Source organism: Podarcis gaigeae (assembly GCF_964106915.1).
Source record: "Podarcis gaigeae genome assembly, chromosome: 7".
Taxonomy (NCBI): domain Eukaryota; kingdom Metazoa; phylum Chordata; class Lepidosauria; order Squamata; family Lacertidae; genus Podarcis; species Podarcis gaigeae.
In genome coordinates, this window is record NC_139683.1 from 88,443,697 (window position 1) to 88,465,632 (window position 21,936).

Consider the following 21,936-nt stretch of genomic DNA (forward strand, 5'->3'; position numbering starts at 1 on the left):
AGAATTGTTAAGAAACTCCTCTTCAGAGCTACAACTAATCCCTCTTCACAGGAAACTGGGGAAGTGTAGCTCTGTGAGGGGAATATGGGTCTCTCAATAGCTCTTGGCACCCTTAACAAACTACAGTTCCCAGGATTCTTTGGGGGAAGCCACTGTTAAAGTGATATAGTAATGCTTGGTGCAGATGTGGCCTTAATTGCTCCATAACAGCTTAAATGAAAAATCTTCCACTCAAAAGCTTTCAATATCAGTAAATAATACAGCAGTGTGGTGTAGTGGTTAAGAGTGCTGGATTTGTAATCTGGTGAACCAGGTTCGCGTCTCCGCTCCTCCACCTGCAGCTGCTGGGTGACCTTGGGCCAGTCACACTTCTCTGAAGTCTCTCAGCCCCACTCACCTCACAGAGTGTTTGTTGTGGGGGAGGAAGGGAAAGGAGAATGTGAGCCGCTTTGAGACTCCTGAAGGGGAGTGATAAAGCGGGATATCAAATCCAAACTCTTCTTCTTCTTTAAAAACAATGGTTTTCCCCCCATAATACTGATTATCCTGTGGATGTTAGTACCTAATATATGCACTTGCGGAGGAACAGGAGTGCGGAGGGAGCGGACCGCCACCGGCACCACTATTCCGGTAGGGTGCCATCCAGTAGGGTGCCACCCCAGACACACGTTGCCACCCTCCTGCGCGCCGGGTGCCATGCCCCCAGAGGCAGCACATCACGCTCCCAGAATGCGTGCCACACCCCTGGGATGCACGCCACGCCCCCCAGGGACGTGGGTGGTGCTGTGGGTTAAACCACAGAGCCTAGGGCTTGCCGATCAGAAGGTCGTGCCAACCTAGCAGTTCGAAAGCACCCTTAAGTGCAAGTAGATAAATAGGTACCGCTCTGGCGGGAAGGTAAACGGCATTTCCGTGCGCTGCTCTGGTTCGCCAGAAGCGGCTTAGTCATGCTGGCCACATGACCCAGAAAAACTGTCTGCGGACAAACGTCGGCTCCCTCGGCCAGTAAAGCGAGATGAACACTGCAACCCCAGACTTGTCTGCGACTGGACCTAACGGTCAGGGGCCACTTTCCCTTTACCTTTTTATGTAAATATAAACTCGGAAATTAGTTCAATTGTAGCATGTGCATAGTTCTTGTGTTTGCTTGTGGTTTTATTCATTATTATTAAAAAAACACTTTTACCACCCAATCCTGATTTCAGTGGGACAGTCTTAGATGAGGGTAAACATAAAATAACTCTTAAGAACTCAAAGTCTTGACATTTATTTATTTAATTGCATGCTGCTGTTTATTATTTTTGTTGTCTGACATAAATACTTTAGTTCTCTTATTCATTTGTTTTCCTTTAGGTGATTCTGATCCTTACCAAGTATTACCACAGTGATATGGGCAAAGTATTGGAGAGCTCTTTGTGGAGGTATGTTATTGTCTCTCGCACTCAGTATGTGGTCAGATAGAGTCACATCTTGCTGTTTATTTCTTTTGTTCTCTTCAAAGAGCAGCTTGAAAAACTTGGAAAGACATTTGAAGGTTTGGAGCAATAGATACTCCTCTGATGTCACAATTTTAATAATAACTAGAGATTACAGGAGAGTTTTTCTTTTTCAAGGGTGGAACCTATTTGTAAACTTCCAGAGCCTTAATTTTGTTCAGATCTCTTCTAGCCTTATTTTATCTTATTTATTTTAGTTGTGTAAATAAATGGATGTGATGAATTTCTTACTATATTCATGCACTTTTGTTAGTCTATATTTAAATCATCCACTGATTTTAATGGGGGGAAATCTGCAAGAGATGACTGCAAGTTACTTAAGATTCCATTTACTTCAGTGAGATTCATACTCAGCGGCAGAGCATGCCTTCATGGCACCCGGAGGGGGGTGCATTTGTTTGTGTGCTGGGGGAAGTACACCATCTCAGTGCCCATTTATTTTATTTTGTTTTTTCTAACTCTTATTTATTGGTTTTTCACACAGAAAGAAAAAACTTTACGAATTTTAAGATGTATTGTAAATTACTTTATCCTTTGACTTCCCATTCTCCCCTTCCATGGTTTCCATATTTACTCTTGAATGCTGCATATTTTGCATATACTATTCAATACATCAATTTTAACCTATTTATCTTAGTAATTAATGCTGTTGCTTGCTCATATTTCAAGTCCTGCATGTGTTTTCATCTTGCTATAGTAGTTCTTTAAATACTCAATAAAAGGTTTCTAGATCTCAATGAGTTTTTCGTCATTTTGATCTCTAATCTTTGCTGTTAATCTTGCCTGTTCCACATATTCTTCCTTTGTTGGAACTTCTTCTTTCCATCCTTGGGCATACAGTATTCGTGCTGCCGCTGTGATATACATAAATAAGTTAACCAACTCTTTTGGTACATCATTATCTATAATTCCTATAAGAAAAGCTTTGGGTTTCTTGGGAATCATCAACTTGAACATCTTTTTAATCTCATTCTTTATAATTTCCCAATAGCCTTCAACTATTTTTACAAGTCTACCACATTTAAGTGGCCATTTACATTTATTAGTTTACTACTGCCTTTTTGTAATTTTACACACCAGTCTGATGAAGGGGGGGGGTGTAGACATAGAACAGCCCGATCCCAACCCTTGCTGTGCTTGAACTACCCAGGCTGGAAGGCTGGAGGGAAAAAGAGGGGCTTAGATGTGTCATGTGGGCACATCTAACCCCCCAAAACATGGCCCTGTATGCCCTTTGTCCCCTCCTGTCCCAGTTGGAGTACTTATGGCTCCACTGGGCACTGGGGGCTTCCACAGTGGCAACAGATCTCTGCTCTGTCTGCAGATCTCCCTTTCCTCTCCTTCCCTCACCTGTGAGAGGGACAGCAGCAAACTCCTGTGGCTCTCTTCCAAGGCCATAGGTGTACACCCTTAAGGATTTTGATGGGATTGCTGTTACTGTGGTGCAAATTTATTTTGTGATCTCATGCTTTTGTGCTTTGTGCTAGCATGCTATCAGAGCATTCGGCTACTGTTATTGGGGAGTGTTGTTTTGTGTACAAGAGTGCCAACTTGAATAAAATATTGTGGGGGCCCAGATAAATGCTGCCCTGCGTAATCAATCACATAACACAGTGCACACACACCATTTGAGTGGGAATGCCCATCAACTTTGTGGGGTCCCAACCCCCTCAAATATTTTATTGTGGTGGCTGAAGCCCCCACGGTCCCTAGGAGTTGGGTCCTATGTTTGTGTATATGTCTCAGTGTATTTTAAAAAAATAATGTATGTGTTTTTGTGTAGTATTGCAATTCATTTTTTTCTTGGGCTTAGGTTTTAAAATATGCTGTAAGTCGGTCAGAGACATTTGTGCAATAAGCAACTAATAAATAATAACAATAATCTTAATGTTTTAATATCCTGTCTGGCTGCTGCAGTTTAATTGTTTTGTGACCATGTGTTATTGCTTATAATTATAATGTTTCTATGTAGCTGCACATTTGTTTTGTGTATATGTTGCTGCGTAATTTAGAATATGATTTGTAAGCTGATTTTATTGTAAGAAAGTTTTCCTAAAAAGCAAGATTCATGAAGTAGATCAAATAATAGGCTTAGTCCAGAAACACTGGAGAAAATAAAAACATACTGTACTTCTTTTGGAACATGTGCTAAATGCTTATGCATCACTCACTGTCTCTGCTTTAGGCTTAACCCAGAACAGGTTAAATCAAACCTCCTAGTGCAGATGAGCCTCTTACCAACACTGCCTCTGTCTTACCTGGGCTGAGCATCAGTTGGTTGGCTCCCATCCAGTCTGTTATGGATTACTGATTATCATGCATGAGCAACGCAGAAGTAACAAGATTTGCGGCAAAATACAACCTATGCTTCTGAAGGCATTTGCAGCATCTCTCTTAATTCTGTAATTTTATCAACATGGAAACACTGAGATTATGGTTGTTTGTTTTTAAAACCCCTGTGATTAAAATTTATAGGTATTATCAAAATCCCAGGCATGATGAGAGGTTGGTGGAGTGTGTTGTGGGAGCCCATGAAGGGGTGCAAAGAGTCTTTCTGTGTGCTGTGGACAGAGGCCCAGTTCTACCACTGCAGGGTCCTTCTCCACAGAGGCCATGTCCAGTGTCAAGGGCATTTTGTACAAGCACTGCCACATGTGCTACACACTTTTTTTTGGACATACAAGTAAATGAATGCCATCCACCTACATAGTAGAAAGTAAAGGAATTGTTGGTGTAGGGACTTAACCACCTGAACTGTGATTCTTCTGACAGCTAGTCTATTTGCCCTTAGAATTCAGTGGGAACCATAAACTCATATTAAGAAAATAATGCACTTAGGACACAGTTGGAGTGGAGTTCTTGGGACCCAGTGAATTTGGCTGGAATTTAGCCTCGTGCTAAGGAGCTAATTCTGTCATTTCATCTAATGGGATGATCTCCCCTTCCCCACGTGTGCTGTTCTGGGGGTTCTCATTGTTGTGGAGCATGGGGTGATTAAAATATCCCCTCACACACAGTTTAATATTCCACCATTCTTCAGCAGAGTTTCTTTCAGCAAAGTAAGCGGCTCACGTTTATGTCAAGCAAAGCTTTAATAATAAAGAAAATTTTAACACAATAACATACTATCTGAGGGAAACTAAAACAGCATCATAAGGCAGGAATGAGACAAGAATGAAGAATGATAGTTTGTCTCTCTTTAACTGAACTTAACTGAGCACACAAAAGGAGGGGCCAATTCCGGAGCAGAACACCAAAGCCAAACCCACCAGATGCCAGACATTCTACTATTCAAATTAGGCCCCAGTGTTTTTCTAACATCATGACCCTCCAGAGTAGATTTGGGGAGGCCTGGGGGTGGCACGAGGCAAGGAGAGAGAAAAGCCCCATTATGGGAGTCCTTGTGCTGGCTTTCACTAAAGGTACAAGGTAGTTGAATCCAGACCTTAATGTCGGAAAAGGGATGCTGATTTGCTATTGCTTTAGGGTGTCTGTTATTAGGGCCCCAAGGGTCACATTACAGGGAGTTGTACAGGCATAAGACAATTGAATCCTTTTGTCTTTGTGTAGATGGCAATGACCGTTTCTGTGGCACTCCAGAGTTGTGCCTTGGCTTACATGAGAAAAAGATGAGGGGCGAGAGCTGGGACAGGAAAAATATTGCAGGGGAGGATGTGGTTTTGCCACTCCAGCCCCAGGAAAAGTCTGCTGGAAGGTAAGGTAAAGAGCTGCCCTAGTTACTTCCACCATGGCTGGTGAGGGCTGGCAGACCTGGCTTCTCTAGTGGTGCCTCCTGCTTCTTTCTCTTCCTTATTTTTCCTCCTTCCAGCTGCTCCCCTCTGCTCCCCCCCCCCCATCCTGCCTGCAAGAGGGTTTTGTTCTTGAAGCTGCAGACTGGCTCTCCTTCTTTGATGAGTCGTCCTCCCAGCTGCCATCAGCTGCTCCTTGCGGCTTCATAATTGCAGTGCTGTGCAGCCGCCATGGGGGAAGCTCATTTTGTTTGCCAGCAAGGGTGCTGGCTTAAATACAACTTTCACCCTGTGTTCCTTCTTGCTGGGATGGAGCAGGCAGTGATATGTGACTGGAGCTGGCTGCGGTGTCCCTGAGATCAGGGCTTTCATTCTCCCCACCATCTTAAGTGAATGGATGCCATTCACCTTATTGGAGGGCAGGGGAATGAATCGCCACTGCCAGTGCTTTTTATCTAAAAAAGTGTTTAGGGGTACTTTCATTTTGGCTGCTCCCCTCCCCCCTCCCTACCCCAACCCCTGGACGAGGGACTCGAGGTGGCGGTGATGCTGAGAGGACGGGAAGGCCCCTGGTGGCAGCGGCTTGAGCGAGGAGGGGCCAGTGCTCGCTGGCTTACTCTAGCCTGGCAAGAGGAGGAGGAGCAGTGGTGGCACCATCATCTTCACCGTGGCTGCCCCAGACTCCCCTCTCTGGGCACCGGTGGGGAGAATGATGGAGCTCCAGTCTGCTCTGCTACTGTGGAGACAGCTGGCATGTCAATCCGTCCATTGGTCAGTCGGTTGGGGCATCACAAAATGTTTAGGGGTATGCGTACCCCTGTGTCCTCCCAGAAAAAAAGCACTGGTTACTGCCAAATATATCTTTTGGGGACTTAGCTATACAGCTGAAAGATAACGTTTTAAGTGCACTTTAAGTGCATTATACAAATGTGACACTAGGTGGTGCAGGTGAGCTTATGGGGAATTCCATATATATTTTAAAATATTTTTTTAAAAAAGCATTTTCACAGCTTTTTTATTTATGTGTAGATTCAGCCTCTGTGTAAATTAAAACTGACCATGAAGGTGGCAGCTTCGGGGGCAGTGGGCAGGTTCTGCTCCCACCCTTTTGGCACTCCTGTGGTTTTACTTTCTCTCTATGGCAGGAAGTCGCAGACTGCGTGAGGCAGCAGCCTTGCCCTCTAGCTCTCCTGTGAGAGTGTGTGTGTGTGTGTATCTCTGCCTTCCTTGCTCCTTTCCACACCTCATGCACAAGAGCAATTCTCAGGCAGTGGATGCTGCTGCTGCTGCTGCTGGAGAGAGAGGCCAGGGAAGAAGACTTGGACTCACCAGGGAGAGTCTCTTCCTGCTTCCTCACCTCAGCCATGGCAACAGCCCTCCGACTGGGCTGCCCTCACTCCGTATTGTGGAGGGAGGCTGGTTGTGGGCAGCTTTGAGAAAGCAGCAGCGCATCTGGAAAACCTGCTTCCCTCCCTTGCCTGTCTACACATTGTTCTGCTCTCAGTGGTTGATTTGCCTAAGGAAGAAAAAAAGAAGCAACTTTTAACACATAATGCCTTCTGCTGACCTGTAAGGGCATATACAGTAACAGGGTCCCGTAAGCAGATAGACTTTGTATTTGTGGGCAACCACAGGTGGAGAGTGTCCAAAATTATTTATTACATTGCCCGCTATACACAGAACCTAGGAGGCACTTTTCAAATCCCTTGTTTGTCCAGGAAAGCTGCCTCTCCCTGGTGGAGAGGGTTCTCTGGCTGCTCAGTGATGCTAATGCTCCGGTAACTTATAATGTGGCCCTCTTTGCACTGGCGGCAAGTAAGATCAGGAAGAAGACCTGGACAAAATTGCAGTAAACTGTAAGGGAGATTCAGAACTCAAAATAGGAAAATACTGTATGCTGTGTGGAGTCCCCATTCTATGTGTGAATCTTCATTTTATGATTTTGATTATTCAGGCAGTGGCTCTGCTTTTTATATACAGTTATATAGATATTTCTTTTCCTGAAAGTGTTTGTATGGTTTTGTCGTGACCTTTGGCTAGTGCAATAAAGCTTATTTACCCTAACTAGAAAAAATTAAACAAGAAAACTTTTAACACACAAAGTTTTCTTTTTAATATATTTGGTGGTTGGGAGACTCTCCTGGCCCTGCAATAATTATTGCTTTTATTTTAGAAAAGTAGGGAGGACTTTAAAGGTTTGGGTTTCATTGCATCCTCCAAAATTCAAGGGTTCTTGGTTTATACAAGAATTTCCATGGTAGTTTCTAAAGTGCCAACAGATTTAAAAAGAAAGTGTTCTCAGGCTCTCAGTAGATGGCAGAATTGATATCAGGCCTATTCAGGGAGGTGCCATGGTGATAAACTGGTGTTGGAAGCTGAGAGGAAACAAAATGCCAGTGTTCTGTTAAGCTTCTGCAGATTTAGCCAGCTGCAACTAAGTGCTGTGGTGACAAACAAATTAAGAATGCCACAGATTAAAAACAAAGCATTGTCTATGTAAGGACCAAGGCCTGGTTAAATTGCTAAGGATGGTGCTTACTCCATTCATGTGTATGTGGTTTTTGAAAGCAACAGTAACCTAAAATGATATTTTCCTAGTAAGGTGCCCACCAATGTGCATCAAAATATGGCCACAATGATAAATTATAGCTGAATGGGTAAACGAGTGGTCACCTCAGGGACCATTCCCTGTTGTTTTAACCGCCTCCTGCCTTGGCCTTGGCCTTGCTTATTGGAAGGGACAAGGTTCTACTCCTCTGACCTAAAGGATCATGTTTGCTGTCTGGGGACCCAGATAAATGTCACTGAAGGCCCAGAGACAGTTGTGACACAATGTGCCTTCCACCAACGGAGGCTGAAGTGCCAGCTGCTCCTCCTCCTAAGCGGAGGTAGCTCAGCCACAGTGATCCACATTTGGGTATCTTCAGATTAATGACGGCCAATGCTAGTCACCAAAGAGCGCCTTAAACCTAGGTTACGGTGGCCTCAAAGGAATGTCTGTTTTCAGAGGGTTGGACTGGATGACCCTTGGTACCACCCAGCACTACAATTCCATCATTCTATGATCTCAACTACATTGCTTGACTGGAGCTTACACTTACAACAATTCACTTGTCCCGGTATGCAAGAATGAGAAACACACACAGTAGAAATGGAAATGGTATTACGATTCACAGAGAGACTATGCTGCTGTGGACAGAGTCATAGAATCATAGAATTGTAAAGTCCAAAGGGACCCCAAGTCATCTAGTCCAACCCTCTGCAATGCAGGAATCTCAGCTAAAGCATCCCTGGCCGATGGCCATCCAAAATTTTCTTAAAAACCTCCAATGGAGAGTCCACCACCTCCTGAAGGAGACCATTCCACAGTCAAGCAGCTCTTACTGTACTGTCAGAAAGTCTTTTTTCTTCTGATGTTTAGTTGGAATCTCCTGTCTTGTAACTTGAAGCCATTTGTTCAAGTCCCAGGAGCAGGAGAAGACAAGCTTGTTCCTTCTTCCATGTGACAGCCCTTGAGACATTTGAAGATTCATATAGAACCAGTTGTGCATGTTCTTTTGCACTGCCGCTTGTATCAGACGATTCAGTCTAGTTCATTAATCATTTGGTTGTTAGCAGGGAATGGCAGTCAGATGTATGCAAGGTGACCTTCCTAATGCTTACTTGGGATGGGGATAAGATGGAGATAGTAGCCAGGTTGCTGCAAAACACAACAGTGTTTTATTTGTTAGATGCAGATTCTGCTAATTGGTTTTATTGTACTGAACCTTTCAGAATCTTGTCCATATGCCAAATAAGGTTTGAGATTGATTAAGATTGATTGATCGAAATGGTATTAACTATGGGCTAAGGCAGAAGTTTTTAAACCACATCATGCATTAATTAGACTTAAGCATGTTGGGATGCAAGGGACGCGGGTGGCGCTGTGGGTAAAAGCCTCAGCGCCTAGGGCTTGCCGATCGAAAGGTTGGCGGTTCGAATCCCCGCGGCGGGGTGCGCTCCCGCTGCTCGGTCCCAGCGCCTGCCAACCTAGCAGTTCGAAAGCACCCTCGGGTGCAGGTAGATAAATAGGGACCGCTTTCTAGCGGGAAGGTAAACGGCGTTTCCGTGTGCAGCTCTGGCTCGCCAGAGCAGCGATGTCACACTGGCCACGTGACCCGGAAGTGTCTTCGGACAGCGCTGGCCCCTGGCCTCTTGAGTGAGATGGGCGCACAACCCCAGAGTCTGGCAAGACTGGCCCATACGGGCAGGGGTACCTTTACCTTTACCTTTTATGTTGGGATGCAGGTGGCGCTGTAGTCTAAACCACTGAGCCTAGGGCTTGCCGATCAGAAGGTTGGCGGTTCGAATCCCCACGACGGGGTGAGCTCCTGTTGCTCAGTCCCAGCTTCTGCCAACCTAGCAGTTTGAAAGCACGTCAAAAGTGCAAGTAGATAAATAGGTACTGCTCCAGCAGGAAGGTAAACGGCATTTCCGTGCTCTGCTCTGGTTTCACCAGAAGTGGCTTAGTCATGCTGGCCACATGACCCAGAAAAACTGTCTGCGGACAAATGTCGGCTTCTTCAGCCAGTAAAGCGAGATGAGCGCCGCAACCCCAGAGTCGTTCGCGACTGGACTTAACTGTCAGGGGTCCTTTACCCTTACCTTTTTGTGTTGGTTTTAAGAGACTGGATATCCAACACCATTGGCCATGTGGGCTGAAGTAGGGCTGATAGGAGTTGTAGTCCAAACATCTAGAAAGGCTGGAGAAGGCTGTTCTGTATGATTGCTAACTTTATATTTAACCATGCTTTCCTCCAATTTACAAGGATCAGAAGTTATGCTTATGGTCCTAGATCTTTCTTTTAAAATTGGTGGTATATGCACTACTTTGCAGTCGTCTGGTATGGACAATTTAGGGACAGCTTACATATTTTTGTTACAAGATCAGCAATTTCTCAGCTTACCCAGGGAGTCTCACTTGGCATCTGTCATTATGTCTTTTTAGCACCATGCAACAAGAGCTCTTAAAAGCCCAAGTGAATTGGTTTTATTCTTCCGCTACAATTTTATTTTTGCTTTTTCTAGTCTGCTGTTTTTATTGTTCGTCTTTGTTTTTATTGTTTTTATCAGTTTTATCTGATTCATTAGTTGTCTTGGGAGTGATAATACTGAAAGGCAGTTTTCAAAACACCTGATAAATAATGAATAACATTGACACCATCACCCCACAGGCTTCGATTTCCTGCAAGGAACTGTAAAGTGTGAGTTCGAGGGAGTGGGGGGCATAAGTGCTGGGGAAGACCACTATCAGCTGCAGTACCAATTGGGACAGAATTACTAACCTTTTCCGCCACAGCTCTATGGTGTGTAGCTGTTGGTGCACACCACAGCATTGTGGTGTGTAGCTGTTGGTGCATTTTGCCAGCCATCTATATATGAGAATATCTGTGAGTACATTAGAGCAAGGCTTTCATGCACATTTCTTTGACACAAATGTGGTTTGTTTTTGTTTGTTTGTTTGTTTTAAACGCATTATGATATACAAAAAAGGGTGTACCATGGAAGGAAACTTTATTTAAGATGTGCAGTATACATCCTTTAACAGCTGTATACATGAGATAAGGGCTGGCGTCCAGCGTTCCTGTGCTCATGTTCTGCATGGCCCCATTTACAGTAAATGCCCCCCCCCACATGTCCAAATGGTACGTATGGAATGTGTACCCCTTTCTCTCTTGCCTCATTGCCATAGAAATACCACATTTCCTGTTTTTTGGAATAGACAGATAAACACAGAGAATAAAGTGGTATTAATTGTGTGGAAAGGGATTGTGATATGTTTGATAGGATTATTTTCCAATGTGATTTTAGTATATTGGAAGTTCCAGAGGAAATACGATACATGCTGGCTGGTTGTTTGCCTTTCCTATTTCTCTGCTTCAAGCTGGTAACTTGAAGCTTTTACAAATCAATTTTCATACTTGTGGAACAGCTTCCTGGTTGCCAGTTTCTCATCAAACATTTCTGTTGTTGGATGCTGACATATGTGGCCTGACCGTCCTATGAACTTTGTAAGAATTCAGTCATAATTATTCTGCTTCATTCAATGTCTACAGCAACAATTTGCCACAGTATAGTATGCTTGATGTCAGAACTGCTCACAGATTTTCATTTTCTATTCACCTTTTTATTATATTTTTTTACAAAGCAAGTGCCATAAAGCAAGCACTGTCTCCGACATTTGAAATAGGGTTCTTGTTTAATAGCCAAGTGGGTAGCTTGCTCATTTGTGGCACCCCTGCTGTGGAACTCCCACCCAAGGAGGCCTTTGTTTTATTGTCTTTTAGGTGTCAAATGAAGAAGACATCTCATTCTCTTAGGCATTTTAATTGGTTTGATGTTGGATAGTATTGGGAAGTTGCTATATTTTAAAACACAAATTGTTTGCTTTTTTAAATAGATATTTTAAATGTATATCATGCTAATTCTGTTGTTTGTTTATTGCCTCTAAATAATTTACTGTATTTTATTATTGTCCTACTGTAGATTACACTGTAAAGCAATTTTGTACCATGGTGTAGAAATGCTCTTAAACAAACAAGGAAGCAAATGTGAACTCCCAGAAGGGAGGTTTGTGCTCAGAGGCCATCACCATGTGGGGCATTCCAGGGGCACATTGGGGGGGCACTTTGGACCCACCAGAACTGGAGCCCCCTCTTCCCCTGACACTCTCGGGCTGAAAAATGTATGCTTGCCTTGGAGGGGGACACCTGGTGTGAGTGGGCAGGGCCTAGGGAGTGGCAGTTTATCTTCCACATAATTCCAGCACCACCACCACGGCCGTAGGATTGCTCTGTCCATAAATAATTGTGAAGATAAAATATGTTTCTGAGTGAAGAAAGGAGGCATCGAAGGCACCACAGCTGAAGAATTAAGACCTCAGTTAGCAATAACTTTCCACTCATTTCTGGCTTATCATAAATATAAAACCCAGTTTCATTTCTTGGCAACTTTGGACTTTCAGGGTGGCTAATAGAACAAAGTTGTAACACCTCCGTTTGTGGCATCTTTGAGTAGCTTCTCCAAGAGAAATTATACAGGACCATTCTCTACATGTTCTCTATTAGTGATCTCATCAAAACTTACAGCTTTTCAACATTGGACATACACTGTTGATATCTAGCTCTGAAGCCCTGCCTCATAACTTTCTCCCTCTTTCCAGCTGTGTAACTTCACCTGCCTGCTTGCTATTTCTTACAGGATCTAAAGGTGTGAACACATGCAGAGGTTACATTTGCTCTGCTTGTTGCTGTATGGCATTGCTGAGCCGGAGTTAAGGGATCAGCCAATAGGCCTAGAATTTTTTTCTCTGTTGAGCCCCTAGCCAGCAACAAAAAATGTGCCATTTTCTCTGTGTACATCTTATATTACTGAATTTAATTAGTATTATTCCACAAATTTGAGATCAACCAATTCATCCTGTGCAATTTCCTAATAATCTGTATTAACAATGATTTGGGCTTGCTGTCATCTAACGGTTAGAGTCTAACCAAAACATTTCTCCACACCCCCAGGCTTCTGTAAAATATGCAGATATTTAATAAAGTGGGCCCCATCACTGATTACATCCACTGCTTTCTTTTCTTCAACTGTACTGTTTGCTTTTAAGCAAAACCCTAACTAGTCCCTTTAATACACGTTAGACATGCCTCTTTTAAAGCAGAAATAATAGCTTCTTACATCATATGTAACCAAATGTTCTGTGAAATTTTAAACTGATTCAATCTGCTGAATTTAATTTTATCTGGAAAACCATCTACCTTCTAAAAAAAAGGATATCAGATTAGCTTTAGTAGCCCCTATAATGCCTTGCAGCTGTTTTCCTTCGCTTTCTCTGGCCCTAATTCAGAATTGCTAACAAGTAAAAGAATGAAATCCAGCCTCAGCAACATAAGAGGGTAGGATCTGATGTACTGTAAGCAGGGATCCACTCCTGCAGCAGGACTTCTCATTCCTCTTCCCCCCACAGCAAATCCCATGTACCCCCCCCCCATCTGGATGGGGACCCTATGGATCAGATTTTGGGGCTGCATGAAAGGGTGGAGAAATGCAACCAGACTCACAATTTCTCCAGTGTCTACAGCTGGTTCCAGTCATTCCTGCATTGAGGGGATGTCTTCCTTTGTCTGAGTGGCAGCAGGGGAGCTGGGCATCTTCCACACAATCTCCTGGATCTGACTTTCACTATGCACTACCAGCAAACTTTATGGGATGAGGAAATACTTTGTTTTTGGCCCATCTCCCTTCTCAGTCAAATCTAACATGGGTTGGCATAGTGCATATGCATACACCTTATGTACTAAAATGATTAAAACTGTTGAGCATTTGAAGTACATCCACAGGTTCTTTCATCTTCACCTGGCCTTTTGAACGCATTCACCCCATTTGATCTCTTTCTTTCTGTTTCTGCTACATGACCCTTAAGTGGCTTTACTCAGTCAGGGTGTTATGCTAATGCAACAACTACATTGGCCAGAATAGTAATTTTGTATCACAAATATTTCTCTCCTGATTTTTCTTTGATATTAAGCAGCAAAGAGAAACCCCGTGGATAAATACACTTAAAGATTATTACTTATCCAATTTGGTATGGGACCTGTGCTTCCTATGCAAATTGCTTATAATTATTGCACTGTTGAATGAAAGAAGTTCCACATGTTTTTCTGTATATACAGTATCACCTACCTCTATAATTGTTTTAGCTTCTCAACATTGGTCCTGTTGAAATCAAATACCGTATTTTCCGCCTTATAGGACGCACTTTCCCCCCTCCAAAAATGAAGGGGAAATGTGTGTGCGTCCTATGGGGTGAATGCAGGCTTTCGCTGAAGCCTGGAGAGCGAGAGGGGTCGGTGCGCACCAACCCCTCTCGCTCTCCAGGCTTCGTGCAGCTCTCCGCAAGCCGTGGGAGCCCGGCGCTGGGCTCCCACGGCTTGAGGAGAGCTGCCTGTTCTGGGGGCTGGGGTCCGAGCTTCCCCCGCCCCTGCCCCGTGCCTGGGGGAAAAATATTTTTTTCCACTTTATTTCCCCCCACAAAACTAGGTGTGCCTTATGGGCCGGTGCATCATATGGGGCGAAAAATACTCTTGTAATTCCAGCCACCTACCCACCTAAATTTTGCTAGAAAATAGCGATGTCCCTCTCTTACATTTTTAGAATATAATTGAGACTGTGTTGTTAAGAACAATTTGATTCCTCACTAGTGTTCCAATCTGGGTTGGGAGAGGAGCAAAGTTGCTCCGTTAACTCTCCCTCCTGATCACCCTTTTTACTACTACTACTACTACTACTAATGTATTATTTATTGTTTATACCCCACCTATCTGGCTGATATACAGTGGTACCTCAGGATGCGAACGGGATCTGTTCCGGAGCCCCGTTCGCATCCTGAATGGAATGTAAGATGCGACGGCGCGTTTGCATGTTTGTGGGTCACGTTTCACCACTTCTGCGCATGCACGTGATGTCTTTTTGAGCGTCTGTGCATGTGCAAGTGGCGAAACCCGGAAGTAAGGTGCTCTATTACTTCCGGGTTGCCGCAGAGCACAACCCGAAAGCTCTCAACCTGAAGCACATTCAGCCCAAGGTATGACTGTATACATGTATACAGAACCAAACACCATCCATGGCATTCAGTTATATACATTTGAACATATATATGCGAATCTGAATTGAGTAAAGCAGGGCTAGGAAAAGCCTGCAGTTACTTGGATTATTAATATCAATCCAAGGCACTGCTACATCTTTTCAGACGCAGGAATAACCTGTGGGAGTCATCCAGTAGCTCTGCAATTTAATAAGAGAAGCAGCCCATAGATTATCACTATTTTGGGGCTGTCAAAAGACGACATTGTCTTACCCCCCCTCCCACTCTCTCTAGCTGTGGAAAGCTGAGGGCAGCATTCTTGCATTTATTTTATTACCTAATAGAGGATGTAGATCTTCAGACACAAGACAGCTGTGGTATTGTGCTTAATTTGTCTGGGAAAAAATTATGTTGAAGCTGAGGAACTGAGAGTTAACCGCACTGTTTCCCGCCCCGCCCCCCTAGGCCTGGCCTGGTGGTGGAGTTGTTGCAGCCAGGCGCAAGGCGCACTGTGGCTGACGAGGGTGGATGGCAGCATTGCCACCCATTCTCCTGACCCGAGGGCAGAGCTGCTGCAGCCAGGCGCAAGCACCACAGCCAAAGCACAGCTCCTCCTTGTGTGGAGCCAGGCTCCAATGAAGGTGCCTGCTGTGGAGGTGCCTGTTTGTGCCCCCTCACAAAATTGCGCCCTGGGACATGGCCCCCATGTGCCCCCCCCCACTAAGCCTCTGATGCCTTGCCCATCGGATCATGCTTTTATTAAAGGGCAGGTGAATGTTGAACAATGTTGCTCTCAGAGAACACTCAACAGTTTTTCAATCAGTGGGGATGTCTTTTGAAGATTGTTCAGAAACAGCACTGGATTCAGAATATAACAATTGTTAACTGGAACTGACCTTTGAAGACACATAATGCCTGTTTTCAAAGAACGCTGACTGTTAGTTTTCTGGGCCAAGTTCAAAGTTTTTGAGTTTGAACATCCACAGTGACTTGGATCAGGGCTCCTTACAGATCTGCTCTTGGATATACTGCCATGTGTATTACGATGGTCCCATGTGCAGGAGGCAGTCTTCCTGCTGTCTTCTGAAAGTGAGCTGAGAACCCGCCTCTTGGTGCTTGCCCCCTTATTGTGGAATTCATGCCTTAAAGAGCTGTTCTCAATATGTGGTTGCTTAGGTAGACATTTGCATCTGTATATGCTTCTAGATGTTGACTTTGATTTCTAAGAATTTTAGCTGGCTCCGAGTTTTGTTTTTATTTCAGTGTTCCTTTTAAAATTATTTTAAGACCACCTTGAGCATTTCCAGTTACTAAGTGAGATAAAAGTATTCAAATAAATACAAAAATAAATTCAGAAATGTTCCAGATTTTACTTTTTCTATGCTTGTAGCTTCAGGTGCACTACAATTTTGCTTTCAAATCATTCAGCTATTCATTAGTTGCTTGTCCGTTCCCCCTGCCCCCACCCCAAAAAGTGGCCTGTTGTTTTGCAGGCAGGCTTTTCAAATGCCTTCACTGTTTTCAGTATCCAAGAATAAAGCTCAAGGTTGCACAACAGGAAGGGCAAAGGAGGAAGACTTGATGTGATTCAAACTGTGCGGGAAGAAATTAAAGCTCAACTGCTTTGGAAGATGGATGCCTCTCAGTAGGAACTGAAAGAGGAATTACATGTAAGAACAGAAAATTGAGATGGGTTGCTAGGAAACTGATAAATGAACTGGAAGATAGGTTGAGAGGAAAAATAGAACAACAGATGGAACCTGTCTTTAGTGTCACATAGACTGACAGTCATTCCCATGTAGCTGAAGGAGTATGAAATGTCGCAACTAAGCAATGTGATGGTAAATTACCACCTTCCCTACTGCTCTACATGCTGTCTAATTATATAATACATTGTCATTATTGCTGTTTATAAATAAACAAAAATAGAAAATGAAGCTATTGCCATTTCCGACTGAATTAGGGTAGCAAGACATAATTAGATCCCTTAATCTAGAATCCAAAGTCTCCAAGTTTAGAGCAGTCAGCAAGACTGCTTTGATGACAGATGACACTGTTCTACTCTCACTCTGCAATGCTGGAGAGGGTGCTTGGGGCGACTGTGTCAAAAATCCAGTGATCCCCACTGTTACATAATGGAAAGGGCTTCAACAGGGTCCTCTGCCCTATGTGCTGGAAAGCCCCCAAGAGCATTCAGGAATCCATTGGATTCCATTAGTCTCTGAAAGTGAACCATCTGGATTGGTGGTGGTGTTTGGCCACTGAGATTTTTCTTACAGCTTTGACATTTTTTAAAAAATATTAAGTGGTTTATAAATGCTTTTATGAAGAAATAAGGAACCAGGAGAACCCAGGAGGGGAAAAAGTTCACATGCAAATGCATGGGCTTTAAATGTATGTCTGTGCAGCTTATTAAAGGACTCAGATGGGAGCGAATTTTTCTGTGGGAACAGGGACTTGTACCTCCACTGGACTCCGAGTTGTAACTGTGTGTCCTGTATCCTCTATTAGGCTCAGGGTGCCAATGGGTATGACTAATTTCTTTGGTTCACTAGAACCCTCCTTATGTGGTTTTATGACACTCGCTAGTATCTCTCAGGCTGCTGGAAAAGCCTGCTGTCTCTTATCCAACACTGTAATCAGAAGCAGGCAAACTTACTTGTCAGTAATTAATTTTATTGCTCAGCAACCAGGGAGTCAGCATACATCACATCCATCAGATAAGCAGGTCAGTTGCAGAAGCTGAACTTCTGTCCTCTCTCTCCCTTATTTATACCTCCCTCCTTGCATTTTTTGCTGTGACTCAGCTTTTCTTAATTGTTCTAGCCTTTTCACGACACTTCATTCCTGCGCTGAAAGAGGGAGGAGAAGAAGCTGAATTGGGACTGTATTGCGAAGCAGGAGACCCAGCTCCTTCTCCATCTCTCTCATTGTCTGTGGCCACCTCAAGCCTCTCCCCTTCCCCCTCACTCCTCCCTGTCCCACCACCCTGAAGCTGGTTCAAAGTCCCCTTCCCCCTCAGGTGTCCCCAGAACGACTAGCTGCCACCACTGTTCCTCATCCAGCCAGTCCCTGACAGTGTGTCTCTCCAGTCATAAAAAAATCTGGAAAAAGAAACCATAGTTAAAGGGCTAAAGTAGTAATGGTCACACAGAGGAGGAATCATGTTAATGCCTTCATGGGGGGGGGGAGAGATTATGTTCTTATTGATACAAACGAATCTAGAGGTCAGTCTCCTAAAAATTCAGAGGCACAGAGCAATTTTGATGTTCTCAAACATCATCTCTTATACAGTGGTACCTTGGGTTACAAACACTTTGGGTTATAGATTCCGCTAACCCGGAAGTAGTACCCCGGGTTGAGAACTTTGCCCCAGAAATCGCGCCGCAGCGGGAGGCCCCATTAGCAAAAGCGCGCCTCAGGTTAAGAACGGTTTCGGATTAAGAACGGATCTCCGGAACGAATTCAGTTCGTAATCAGAGGTACCACTGTACGGTAAACTGCTAATCTATTCACCTGAGTACAAAAGAACCAATCAAACAGTTACCACAATTGCAGCAATCTTTCCTAGGACAGTTACACAATTGCAACACACTGTCATCATTCTTAAATCACCTGGAGATACTTGGATTCTTCTGACTAGCCAACCCCAACCGTCTCACAATGTGTGGACACATGTAACCATCTTTCAGTGTCTGCTTTCATTGTTTTCTATTAGTGGTCTGCCAGCATCTGCTTTCAGTTACCTATGTTAATATTTTTGTTCTCTTCTCGACCTAGGACTTAGTGTAACTTCTATGCTTGACTGATCTTCTAGCGTTTAGTACACCTTCGTCATAGCGTAGCTGTCAGGGGCTCAGGAGCAGAAGCACAGGGAAGAGAGGAAATGGAGAGCGAAGGGGAAGAATCTGAGAGCAGCGTAGGAGAAGATGACAGTGGATCGGAAGATTCACAGAAGGGGGCGCCGGTGGCCAGGGCAAGGGGGGTCCCAAGGGGGACACTCCAGAAGCAAGGGGCCAGCGGGGACTTCCAGAGCAGCAGTTGGAGATCAGGACCAGCTTCCCCACCAGAGCATAGTGGGGGGGAAGAGTCCCAGGTATCGGGGCCAGCGTATCCCCAAGCAGGGAGAGAAGATGAGTCAGGGCTGACCACACCTCCATCGGAGAGTCAGGCAACGGAGGGGAGGTCAGGTCCAGCCAGCATCCCGGAAGAGGGAAGCAGTGATAGAAGCAGTGTAACGGTCAGGAGGAAGGTCACTGGGTTCGCGCGAGAGCCAAGTTCAAATGTACAGGCGCGCGGGACAGCAGAGAACGAGGATTGGGAACCGGGTCCTAAAGCCCGCCGGAGGCAGGGGGAGGAGTCAGGGGACTCAGCGTCAGAAGAGTCCAGAAAGGGGAATGCCTCAGCGGGCAGGAGGACCCAGAGGAGGAGAGAGCAGAGGAAGAGGTGGAGCAGGGCTAGAATCTTAAACTGGTGTCAGAGGGGAGGAGATTCAGACGGAGCTTCGGCGGTCTAGGGTTTAAGACGTAGAGCTGCGCGCTACGGCTTTGAAATGGAAACTGAACTTCAATAAAGACTTTTGTATATAACGACGACCTGGCGTTGGTCCTCTGTGAGCTGGGACCTTGGGGCAGCTCTGACAGTAGCTGTTTACATTCCATTCCTTCAGTCTTCTTTCGCTGTTATCAGTAGACAAGCTATGCACAACTTCTACCTTTTCTCTTAGGCCAGGGGTGCTCATCCTGGTCCCTAACACCCACTAGTGGGTGTTTCAGGATTCTAGGTGGGGCACGTGTTTGTTGAGGAGGCCATGCCACTATCTCAAGATGCAGAGGCATCCTGGATGTAGCTTCATTGTAATACTGTGCACATTCACATCCCGATAGAGACAATATTTACTCAGCCACCTACCTGTGTTGCCATTATGATATGGTATGGCATGTGTGCTTGAATTAGCAGAACTCCTCAGTGTGCTAAAGTGTCTGGAGGCCGCGCGCACACAAATCAATTCCAAAAAAAATCTACAAAAGCCGCCTTGCAACAAAGTAGGAATATGAGCACTTGGAAACTTCTAGGATATAAGGGATATGAACATTGCCTTAAACATCCACTTCTATTAAAAAGGCAACACAAACAAATAGTATGCTGGTGTACAACCTAAATAAAAAGCAGCTGAAGATGATTTGCAATAAATGATTTCCACAAGAAGATATGCTTCGATATTCTGAGCAAATGAAATGGAAATGGCAAGAATCATTTTGGCTCAGTCCTATTGCCCATCAGCACTGGACTGACTTTCTCTATGTGCTGGCAGATCTGAGCCTCTCCACTGAGCATAGAGCCACCTCCTAGGGGCTGCGGGGGCTTTGGCCCCCACAACAAAATATTTCAGGCAGCTGGAACCCCACAAAGTTGATGGGTGTTCCCATTCAAATTGTGTGTGTGCACTGCATCGTGTAATTGATTATGCAGGGCGGGGCTTACCTGGGCCCCCACAATATTTTATTCAAGTTTGCACCCCTTCCACTAAGCAGTATTTTATGGGCATTGTACCATTAACGGTCTGAAACTTCTCCTGTTCCATGCTCTGAGGCCTAAAAAAAAACCCCCAGTAAGTGTGCAGGCGGACAAGTGAACTGACTAATTATACCAATTAGGATGCCCCTTGGTTTCTTTTGGTTACATGTGACTGAGGAGAACAGCAATCAATGTCATTTTGACTTAGTGTTTGGGAATATATAAGGAATCTGAAGGTGTTTTGAGAAGCTGTTGTAAAATGTACGTTAGGCATGCTGTCATGTCCAATTTTCCTTCACAAGTTCTAGTTTCTGTGCTGTTGAAAAATTGCTTAAAATTCTGTTATTGAATTCATTTATTTTTCAAACCCTTTAACCACCAAGGAGAGCCAAGTGAGAAGCAATCGAATGGTTAAAAAAACCAAAACAATCTAGTTTCCTTTTGCATGTCAAGGGCTGTGAAATGAACAGATTATGCAGAATTTAAAATCTTCACAATCATAGATATTATAGATATTTCAGATGTTGAGGTGAAAGCATAATTATTTTTACAAGATTATTATTTCCATGGTGACTTTGCCATCTTCCCCTGTAAGAATGACCATCAACATTGAAACTTAGCATGGTTTGTGCATGTTTTGGTGCGCCTCACCCAGTGTCTTGTTCTTCGATCATGTAGATCATGTTCTCTCTTGTCCTTCTCCTTGAAGGCCCCCATTGAGGGCAGAACTCACCATTATTTGTACATCCACTATTGTTTCTATAGGCTGTTGTATTTTGAAAATGTCAAGGCTAAGGCTAAAACTGGAAGGATACCTGTGTAATTTTTCACTCTTGGAGCCAAAAGCAAGTGTTCATTTTCTGATGGGTTCTTCCTATAATGTAAGGTCAATGTCTTCTCTTTCATAAATCTGGATGATGCAAAATGGTGTGAATTTATGTACAGCTTATTTTCATTCATATTGTTACAAAAGTTGGGTAGCACCCCGCCCCCGCCAAGTGATAGCAAGATTTCAGGGGGCTCCAGGCACTTGCCCAGGGGTTGTGCTCCTTTGGGGAATTGAAGATGCTGCTGGGACTTTGAAGAAACATGATTCAGTCACACATTTACAGCTTCAGTCTGCATGCAGGGAGTCCAGATCTTACGGCGAGGTCCTTTCGAGAGGGGGAACCACAGCAGGGCAACCATGGAGTCCAAGGCATTTTTCCCAGCCAGCCTGCTCAGCATAGGCACTGAGTTGCACCCAACATGTGGGCAGGGCAGTGCATCATGTCACATGTGTGACACCCCCCCACCTAGCTGGGCTGACTCAGTCTGCCATCACCCACCCACCACCAGCCACCTTTTCGTCCTGCCCCATCCCTGGTGATCCTCAAAAGGAGGCAGCAGGGCCAATCATCTTCATCCCGGTGTGTCCTTTTGAGGATCGTCGTGGAATTTTGGTGAGCCCAGGCCCCCTTCTTGAAAATATGGGGGGCCCGGCTTCCATGCCTCCCATAGATGGCACCCCTAGCTCTCAGTCTTTGTTCTCTCCTCCTTCCCAGCACAC

The 21,936-nt window shown here is 44.5% G+C and overlaps 1 protein-coding gene across 1 annotated transcript in view; it reads left to right on the top strand.

Annotated features, from left to right (window-relative positions):
• SORCS2 (sortilin related VPS10 domain containing receptor 2) overlaps positions 1-21,936 on the top strand; it is a 127,895-nt gene that overhangs the window by 11,764 nt on the left and 94,195 nt on the right. The window contains exon 2 of the mRNA XM_083748570.1: positions 1,354-1,421. Coding sequence (XP_083604696.1) covers positions 1,354-1,421 — 68 coding nt within the window. The remainder of the gene's footprint in view (positions 1-1,353; positions 1,422-21,936) is intronic.